Consider the following 10,163-nt stretch of genomic DNA (forward strand, 5'->3'; position numbering starts at 1 on the left):
TGATCAGGCTCCACGGAAACGCAGCGACGCCGCGCCTGCCCACCCCCTTCCACCCCCTGTTCGGAAGACAGAAAGCACCGGAGACAGTTCCCTGCTGCCACTCGTCCCGGCAGACGTGCTGAGCTCTGCAAACCCTAATTAAGATCAATATTTCAAGTTTTAGTAAAAGCGAGAGAGAGGAGGGATGGGGAGCGGGGGCGGGGGGGTGCGGCTGTCCGCCCCTCCTGCTGCGGACGATCTCGTCGAAACAAAAAAGGTCAACTGTAATTTTTCTCTTCCTGGATGGATTGCAGGAACGTAAAAAAGACAAACTTATTACGGCTCCGCGGAGAGGCTGCGCCATCAATAAAGATCAGGGCTTCTCTGGAGGGGCCATTCATTAGAGCTTCTCTCTCTCTCCCTCTCTCTTGCTTTCTCTCTCACAGCCTCTCCCTTCCTCCCTCTGCCCCTCAGCCTTCCCCCCCCCCCCCTCTCTCTCTCTCTCTCTCTCTCTCTCTCTCTCTCTCTCTCTCTCTCTCTCTCTCTCTCTCTCACCCTCTCTCTCTCACCCACCTGTGCTTCCAGCAGAGCTCTTGGGGCCCCTGCAGTCCACTAGAGTGAAGGGTTTTGAGGCCCCTCCCCATAAGAACTGGGACAGAGTCGGGAACTCACTCGTTGGCAGCTGGAGAAGTTTGAGAACACGAGGAAGTAGCAGTGCTGCTCAGTATGGGTTTGGGGCAGAGAGACAATCCTCAGGCAGCGCTGGTGCCCCACAGCTCCTGGGCTGTGGGTTCAAACTGGGCTTAGTGTGTCTTGAGTTTGTGTGTTCTCTTCATGTTTGTATGGCTTTCTTTCAGGTGCTCTGGTTTCCTCCCACAGTGGATATTTGTCAAGTGGACCGGTGACTAAATTGCTCTTTTTGTGTGTGTCTGTGTGTGACTGTGATTTCCCTCTGATGGACTGGTGTGATTTCCCTAGTGTACGCTCCATCACATCCCATGCCTCCAGGATAGGCTCTGGACCACCATGACTCGGCAGTGGACAAGTGGATGGGACACACCACACTCAACCTAAAAGGACAGAACCCACAAACAGCCGGCACCTCGACTCCAAGCCCCTCCACTGTGGGAAGAAATGCTGATGGCAAGTGGTGGAACACTGCTGTTTCACAGGTAGCTTCACCCCCCCCCCCCAGTGGGAAATCTCCTGTCAGGTGGTCCCCAGTACAGCCCAGCAATCGTCTGCATTCCATAGGGGGTCCTGCAGCAGGTTTCGGCACCTCGGTCTTAAATGAGTAGTTTCAGTTGGTAGTTTCACTCTTTGTGAGGTTTCACTCTGAATTATTTGAACATATAACCTTATGGTGTTGCTGTTCATTACTGTAATGAGTCATGCGGACTCTGAACACATCTTCTGTTTTCCGGATCCCTGCACTGCGAATGTTTGACTGTCAGGGCAGAAAGACGGCACGGGGGACGCTGGACCGAAATGCAAGATCTTTCGTTAGACTCAAGCGGCTAGGCGGGTTTTCGTGGCCGGGGGCAGGCGTATAGTCGATCGATGGGCGAACTGGGTTGAAACGAGGATCCGAAGACGCGGTGGCGGTGCGAAGCGAGCGGTCGTATCCAGGGGAACATGGAGCTGGACAAAGGGCTTTGGAGCAGGAACAGCAAGGACAGACTTGAGAGCGCAGAGGGGACGGTTGTCTCAGGGTGAATGAGATTCCATGACTGGAGGGTGGTGGTTCAGCACCTTAAATCTTGCTGGTCTTGATTGGCCCCAGGTGTCCTTGTTCAAGGAACAGTGGAGGGCGTGACATTGACAATACGAACATTTTATTTATTTTTACTTCAGTTTCTTCCCATCTACTTCCTGTAACTTCGGTTTGTAGCAGAGTGAACAGAACCTGCTTTCACCACCAAGCCAGTAGATGGCAGTAGAGAGCACCTTAATAATCAGAACAGTGTGACCAACTTCATTCAACTCACATGCACAGTATTTACCGCTCTTCTCTGGCATTCCTGAGTGTCAGAGATCAATAAGGAGATGAGGAACATACCAAATGTTTATGGGACGAACCGGTCAACTATTGGTACTGAACAGAAGTTTGTGGTGTTTTATTGTCATTGTTAGGCTCCCGATGAACATTCACCCTACTTTATACAGCTGGAGCAATTCTCAAGGGTACTACAGCAGGAGGTGGGATTCAAACTGGGATTTTAACCGCTTTCCTACCTGTTTTAATGTAACTTGTATTTTATTGGAATATTTAAAGATGTACAAAGTGTGCTGTGTACATTATAGCTACATACTGTACATCCAAGACTGTTTACAGAAAGTAACTCATGAATAAATGCATCTGTTTTACTGCGCTTTTGTTGATTGTGTCTTTAAATTGTCTTTAAGAAGACTTCAGAGTTACAAAAAATGGAGTTGTAAATCTACTTCTGGTCCCAGTTACGTTTTCTTGCCGAGGAGTCGGAGTTCCTAAAAAGGGCTCAACCTCTCAGCTCTGAACTTCAGCCCCGCTGGAGGTGGGTGTGTCAGAACGGGGCCGCTGGCCAGTACGCTAACGTCGTCCCTCCAATCCTCCGTCCCTCCAGCGACGGAGATTGCGAGCGAGACCACATGAAGCGCTCCCACACTGCGAGCAGATAACAGCACCTCCCCCACCTTTTCCGCTGGGGGATGCTGGGAAGGAACGGCAGTGGGTCGACCCCAGAGCTGCTGGCGAGCCCCTCCGTGCTGATGTCCACTTTGCTTCAATACCCAGAAGTGCAGGAGCAGCGACGGCCCAATATGCGGTGACACAAAGAAAACCCCTGACTGGGGAATTTATGAGCGCAGCTCGAACCCGACGCCCCTCACTGCCGTGAGCAGCCTGAGCCCGATCGCCTTAAATATGGCATCTCAATGCAGACTGCTGCGCTGGGACTCGAGGCCCATCCTGCTTATTTGATAAAAACCCTATAATGACTCGGCGCACCTTAAACCCCAAATACCTTGATACGATTTCCGCACTTGATCTTTTTTATTTTTTATTTATTTCTCTTTGCAAGCAGATTGAGGAGGGTGGATTTCATCCCATTTCACCCACGTCTCCAGCAGGCTGGGGGGGCTCACCAGGCTAGTTCAAAGCAGTTGCTGCTTGTGTCACATTGAAAAGATTAACTAAAATTATGACTAAATTGTAACTAATATCGTGACTAAAATGTGGCTGAAATTGTGGATAAAATCTGGACTAAAATTAACATAACATGGCTACAATCATGACTAAATTTAGGGCTAAGATATGTCTGAAATCGAGATAAAAATCAGGGCTGTCTGACTAAAATTAGGAATGAGGTAGAACATAAAATCTAGACTAAAAGTAAGACTAAGATATGGCTGATGTGACTAAAATTAAGACTGCGATATAACAAAAAAGGTGATGAAAATTAGCACTAAGAAATGGTCAACTGTGACAAAATTAGGACCATATGTTCTAACTGAGTCGTTGTGCAGCTGTTGGGATCACAGAGTTGGGTCCTGATGCCTTACGTTCTGCTCCACAATATTAGTCATACGGAAAACTGTGTCGCGTAGTCGTACAAATCGCCGTGAAATCGACGAGAGCCGTTTCGTCTGTCTGTTTTTGGACTCTTTGAGTGTCGGGATGCACCGAAGGTGGTGTGAGTTCTAACACTGTGACACAGGTTCACACACCCACACCCCCAGATGTGTTACATTGTGTATTTCACAATTCTGAATGCTCATTATTAAGGAGTTGTCATCCAACTGTGGGCCCCTCAGTTCCTCCTTGTGACACATGCAATGCTTGATACCTGTGCGTGTGTGTGTGTGTGTGTGTGTGTGTGTGTGTGTGTGTGTGTGTGTGTGTGTGTGTGTGTGATTTTACAGGCTGACAACGGTTAAGTACACATGTGACATACAATGTCTGCAATGTGACTCTGAGACCTGTGGTTATATGTAATAACACCCCAAGTGACCACAGCAGAATGAGGGCCAGGAAAGCCTAATCCTCACCTTTGACCCTTTCTTTAATGGACCAAAACACACAGGTCAGACTCTCTCCCTCTGCCTTTCTTTCTCTCGTGGCCCTGGGGTCTCCTGCTTCTTCCTGGACATCAAGCTGTGCGATCACAGCGTTCATAACCGCTTATTTTAAGCGCACCTCTACCTGGCAGCCCGCGTGCCTCGAGCTCAAAACCCAACGTCGTCCCTGACACAGGCCTTTATTAAAATGCATATTCAGAGTGTATGCTGTAATTATGATGAACTCACACAGAGTTTACCCCCCGTGGGCTCCGTTAGAAATATGAAGTTTATTCTAGAATATACTGCGTCGGGCCCATAAAAGCGCAATTAATGACATGCAGCACATGAAAGTGCATGGATGAGGGAAATATAATATTTTGCGGTGTACAGCTGATTATTGCAGTACAGCAGTGCGACGCGCCGCCTTTTCCAGTGCAGTGGAAGGAAGCGCAGTGAGCCGCGTGTTACGGTGTGAAATCCTCATTCTGTACCACATATTTACCGTTCAGGTAAAACCTGAAGGAAATGATGATGGTACAGAAGGTACAGCGCGGGGAACCAAACCACCGCAGAAAGGTTAACTCTGTTAACTCTTTCTTTGCCTCCTCCTTGTTACCGTAAGTGACCAGGAATTACCATGATTATCGTGGGTTTCCGTGAGTTAGTCCCGTTATGTCCAAATTATGACTCCTGCTGCCATCGGATATGAATTAATAACCACCAGTTAATGAATCAGTTAATCAATTTATTAACTGTGGGTCAATTAAAAGGAACGCTTTTAGGGTAAAATAAATAGGAAGGAATGGGAAAAGAGTAAAACAGTTAAAGAACTAGAAGGTCACGCTCTGCTTTCTTTTAATGGCTCTTTGAAACGGATTTAGACGGAGATGGAAGCAATATTGACACAGCAACGCGCGCGCGCGCGCGCTCACGACGGATCTGTTCGCTCCGCTCGTGTTTTCGTGCGTACAGTAAAGAGCACGGGCGCCTTGCTGTCGCTCAAAGGGACTTCTGGGGTAAGTCACAAATTCTGACATTGAGAAACTGCAAACTTTATTTGCTGAAGCTACGAACAGCTGCGAAGCGAAGGTGACTAAACTGATTTTTAATTCGCATCGTTTTATTTCTGCTACTACTAGTTGTGGAACTGGCAACTTATGGAAATGAATGTATGTAGGAAATTAATTTAATGTTTAATGTCCAGTCGAATACAGAAAGTGAGCTGTCAGCGTGGTACAGTATACTATATACTATAGTACACATTTGCGGAAGGTGATATTAATTAATTGTAATAAGTTTCCCTTTTGTAACGCAAGCCGGTGTCATTTAAAACGCCAAATGTTTTAAATCAACGTACTGGCAACAGTGGAGAAATTGTTAATGATTTTTTGTTTGATTGACTGGCCAATTTGTAGCATCGTTATTTTAAGCTGCAATTTATTACCAGTATTATTAGCAACGAGACTGCATAAATTTCTAGAATGTTCCATGCAGTTCCACATTATTACGCAAGTTACTTCATCTAAGTTGTTTGTAAAATATATATAGAGTTTAATATCTTAATATTTATAAGCTATTTTTAAGCTCTGCTGTCGCAGTCCACGGTCACGCGGCTGTTTCACAGGGTGCGCGCTCTGCGACGCTCGTACGGACGGACAGAAGGTAAAGCGGGGCTCTTGTCCTGTTTTAATAGCTATTTACCATAATTCCCGTGAGGCTGGTTACTGTAAAACCAGTGGCGCTCATTCGAACCTCACACATCCGCGCTCCCACCGCACCTGACACACACACCTGCCCGGCAGCGACCACTGTCTGCAGTTACACGGCGCGAGCCGCTGGAGGGCGGCACTTGCTCTGGCTGCGCGTCCCCGCGTTCCCGCGTCACCGCGACCGCTGCACCGTCCCGCCACGAGCTTTACAGCGGGGAGCTGCCGTCGCGCGCCCCCATTGGCCCGTGGCACGTCCACGTGGGAGGGTCCGCGCACTTGGACGCATAAATGGGCGGCTGGCCACGCGCACGGGCTCCACTAGTGCGCGTGCCACTGACAGCGGGGGGTGAGAAGGAGCAGGAACTGCGACTGTCTGCTGTTTTACCACAGCAGCAGCTCGAAACGGGAGACTAGGCAGGGAGGCGCGTGCGTGGCGCGCACCGGGGCACGTGGACACCCCCGCCCCCCCCCCCTACCTACAGAGCCGAGGCGAGGACTGTTTCGTGGGAACCGCGCCTCCTTTCTTCCTTTCTTCCTTCCCTCCTTCCTTCGTTCCTTCCCACCGTCGGACAGAACTAAGAACGATCAGAACTTTCAGTGCGCATCTGCCCCAGTCGAACCCCGGTGCGAAGGAGTCGCGCGCAAAGTTGTACTCTTTCTACTCTTTGCGGCACGTGGCTGCTGAGAACTTGCGCGCACTTTCGAGAGCCGCCGAGGAAGGCGAACCGCGGGAACGTGCGAGCGAGCGGCAGCGAGCCGGAAGGAGCAGCGCGCGCACGGGGAGCGGCGACAGTGGAGCGCGGAGCGGCCGCGACCCCAGCGACCACCATCTGACCCGGGGGAAAAGTTCGCGCTCGAGGGGGCCGGGAGGCACGCTGGCAGGTGCGCGCCTCAGGTTACATGCGCGCGCGCGCACTGCGCCACCATAAATAGAAGTTGCGCTAAAGGGCTGAGGCGCGCGCGCTCCCCCGCCGCGTCGCTGGCCGTCCCATGGACTGACATGGCCTCGGACCTCGGCATGAGCGCGGAGCTGCCCGCGAGCCCGCTCGCCATCGAGTACGTGAACGATTTCGACCTCATGAAGTTCGAGGTGAAGAAGGAGCCGCCCGAGGCGGAGCGCTACTGCCACCGCGTGCCGCCAGGCTCGCTCTCGTCCACGCCGATCAGCACGCCCTGCTCCTCGGTGCCCTCGTCGCCCAGCTTCTGCGCGCCCAGCCCCGTTGGGCACCCGGCCCCGAACGCCGGGAACGCGCTCACCGGCGGTGGCGGCGGAGGTGGAGGCGGCGGCGGCGGCGGCCAGGCCTCGGCGGCGGGGAAGGCGCAGCTGGAGGAGCTCTACTGGATCCCGGGCTACCAGCCGCACCTGAACCCGGAGGCCCTGAACCTGACGCCGGAGGACGCCGTAGAGGCGCTCATCGGGAACGCGCACCACCACCATCACCACCACCACCACCAGCCGTACGAGGGCTTCCGCGCGCAGCAGTTCGCGGGGGAGGACCTGTCGGTGGCCTCCGGCGCGCACCACGCGCACCACCACCACCAGGCGCACCACGCGCACCACCACGCGCACCACCACCACCACCACCAGCACCACCAGCAGCAGCAGCACGCGCGCCTCGAGGACCGCTTCACGGACGAGCAGCTCGTGAGCATGACGGTGCGCGAGCTCAACCGGCAGCTGCGCGGCTTCAGCAAGGAGGAGGTGATCCGCCTCAAGCAGAAGCGGCGCACGCTCAAGAACCGCGGCTACGCGCAGTCGTGCCGCTACAAGCGCGTGCAGCAGCGGCACCTGCTCGAGACGGAGAAGTGCACGCTGCAGGGCCAGGTGGAGCAGCTGAAGCAGGAGGTGGCGCGCCTGGCCAAGGAGAGGGACCTGTACAAGGACAAGTACGAGAAGCTGGCGAGCCGCGCCTTCGCGGGGGGCAACAGCAGCGGCAGCAACAACAGCAGCAACAACGGCGCGAGGGACCCGTCGGGTGGGGGTCTCGGGAAGCCCCCTGCCGCGGAGTTCTTCATGTGAGACGCACGCTTCCCTCTCCTACACCTACAGGCGCGCGCGCGCGCACACCTTTCCCGGCGATCCGTCGGCGTTTTCGTTCGCACACGTCCTTTCCCACGTGCGCGCCGCGAGAGAAGGCGTGTGTCCGAGCGAAGGAGCCGCTCGCCGCGGTTTCGGTCCCACGGACGCTACGTGATCCGCTTTAAAGTTCAAACAGAATACAGATGTGAACGCGAGAATTAATTCGCGCAGCTATGATAAGCAACAACTAAAAAGACGGAGCCGCTATACGAGGCGAACGTGGACCGTAAAGTGCGTAACAGGGACGAGACGCGTAACGAGATGTTCCTCCCGCAAGAAATAAAGGGAAACGTTGTTAACGCGGTCTGCGTGGCGCTAACTTATTATTCTCCATCGGCACCAAAAGGGAATCGTGTTCACAATATACAATAGCTGTTTTCTTACAGTGACTGGGATGATTTTAACAGTGAAAAGTCGTTTACTGTTATCATTATTGTTTTTTTTTTTCCGATTTATCCTTCTTGCTACTTTTTCGTTGTTATTCCTACTTTACTCGTGTAATGGTACTTATCTGGCTATTTTTAGGATTCCATGTGTGCATTATTATTATCATTGCTGTTATTATTGTTATTACTGTAGCACCGCGAACACTGGGACGGGAGGCAGCAGTAAACGGAAGGCGCGCGCGGTGCTGCGCTCTATCGGCGTTGCATCCGGGAACTTTTTTTATTTCTGATCATAATAAAAGACAGTAAATTGTGAAGCTCACCGCTGTGTTCGCGTTCGTGGCCCTTCCCTCGGTCCAGAGCCGTGTGCGCGGCGTGGAAGAGTCACGTACTCGGAGAGATGGCAATAATAGGGCGCCCTATGGCGGGGACCCTCCATGACAGCAGACGGCCAGATGTTCTCCACTTTTAACTCGCTTTTAACTTGCTGATTTCCGTTGTTCGCAGCACCACAGTGAACAGACACGTGAGGTTTTACAGGAAACAAACTGGACTTTCCGCGGGGACGCGATGACCCCTCCGAACCGCGCGCGTGCCCAGCGAGCCTGCATGCGGGACATGTGCGGTTTTACTGTCTTTAAGTCCGCAGATCCACGTGGATGAGCAGCATGACGCGCATTTCCTCCTACTAATGAAATAAAACTAATAAATAATAATAATAAGGATAATATGAAATAATCTTTACTTTGTCGCCCCGCCTGCTTCCTCGGAGAGGGTTCGAGAAGAGAAGCGCCGCTGCCGGACTCATGCCACGGCTGGAGAGAATTTTACCGTGGGAAAATACACTGTAATTACAGTCACGTGTCATCAATTAGCGCCTCATCGCAGAGGAGCTCCGTGATTTCTGTTCCTTCCTTCCTCGTGGTTTGTGACGGAAGCTCTGAAAAGACAAGTGAGCCGCATTTTTGACTCGTCCCTTCGCTCTTGTAAATATGTGTAGAGATGACAGGTGACCGTGTCCTTTATCTTACTTCGAAAGGCATCTTTTGCTTGATTATTCAGAAAAAAAAAAGTCCTAATACAATGTTTGTATGTAACGGCATGCAAATATTCTGCGATTTTCTCATTCTAATGAATATTTACAGTAAAAAGGCTGACATTTACTGCACTGTGTCCCACACGATGGACGAAACGGGTTTCATGTCAAGCTGGTCCTCTGTCCACACAAAGGTGAGCTGGAGATGAGAGAGAAGTAACAGGTAACAGCTGCTGCTCTGTGCTCGCGCGCCGAATTTACTGCAAACGGATTTAATACCATAGTAAAGTAAGGGTGCCGCGACGTACGGGCGTTTGGACAGTGTGTGGACGCCGAGGACCTCTTCGAAAGTGTCTCAAGTGTCCAGGTGTCTTCCTCCGTTGTGGAACGAGACGTTAAGCGAGTAACTGTCGTTCATTTCATTGTTTTTTTTTTTTTTTTGATTTTTCTTGTATCTATTTTTTTTTTCCTCGTGTGTTTCAGTGCCGCTCAGCGACGCGATGATCTGGAGACACTCGTTCATGTTTCATACACTCGTGTATGTTTTTGCCCACGCGGCACCTGAACCCCTCTCAACCTGCCGACGGGGTGTAAAATGGTGTAACTTCAGCATTCCAGACCAAAGAACTCATTTCTTTCCTATTTGAATGGCAGCACTTAAATAATACAAATATTATTATTGCGGAGACGCAGAGGGATCATCAGCATCTCTCTCTCCGTCCGTCCGTTCGCTCATCAATAAGTAATCAATGGACTGATCGCTGGGTGACATCTCCTCCGGAAGGTGGACCCCGGTCAATCATCTCGTCATCTGCTCATCTCCCAGGAGCGATGATCACTTGTTTCAGCAGCAGAACCATTTCCGTGTGTCGTATAATAATTGTCTTTTCTCTGGTTATTAGTTATTCGTTTTCTCAGGACACCCAGTTCAGCCA

At 51.4% G+C, this 10,163-nt stretch overlaps 1 protein-coding gene across 1 annotated transcript; it reads left to right on the forward strand.

Annotated features, from left to right (window-relative positions):
• The first annotated feature begins 6,075 nt into the window (after positions 1 to 6,075).
• On the forward strand, positions 6,076 to 9,523 carry mafaa (MAF bZIP transcription factor Aa). Its single transcript, XM_029255086.1, has one exon. It carries the CDS (start codon positions 6,727 to 6,729, stop codon positions 7,744 to 7,746), a length of 1,020 nt encoding a protein of 339 aa, XP_029110919.1. The 5' UTR covers positions 6,076 to 6,726; the 3' UTR covers positions 7,747 to 9,523.
• Positions 9,524 to 10,163: the final 640 nt, after the last annotated feature.

The sequence above is a fragment of the Scleropages formosus genome, chromosome 9 (assembly GCF_900964775.1).
Source record: "Scleropages formosus chromosome 9, fSclFor1.1, whole genome shotgun sequence".
Classification (NCBI taxonomy): Eukaryota; Metazoa; Chordata; class Actinopteri; order Osteoglossiformes; family Osteoglossidae; genus Scleropages; species Scleropages formosus.

What these genes read in the sequence shown, in the direction of transcription:
- mafaa (XM_029255086.1), top strand. Translation starts at nt 6,727, where the DNA reads ATGGCCTCGGACCTCGGCATGAGCGCGGAGCTGCCCGCGAGCCCGCTC.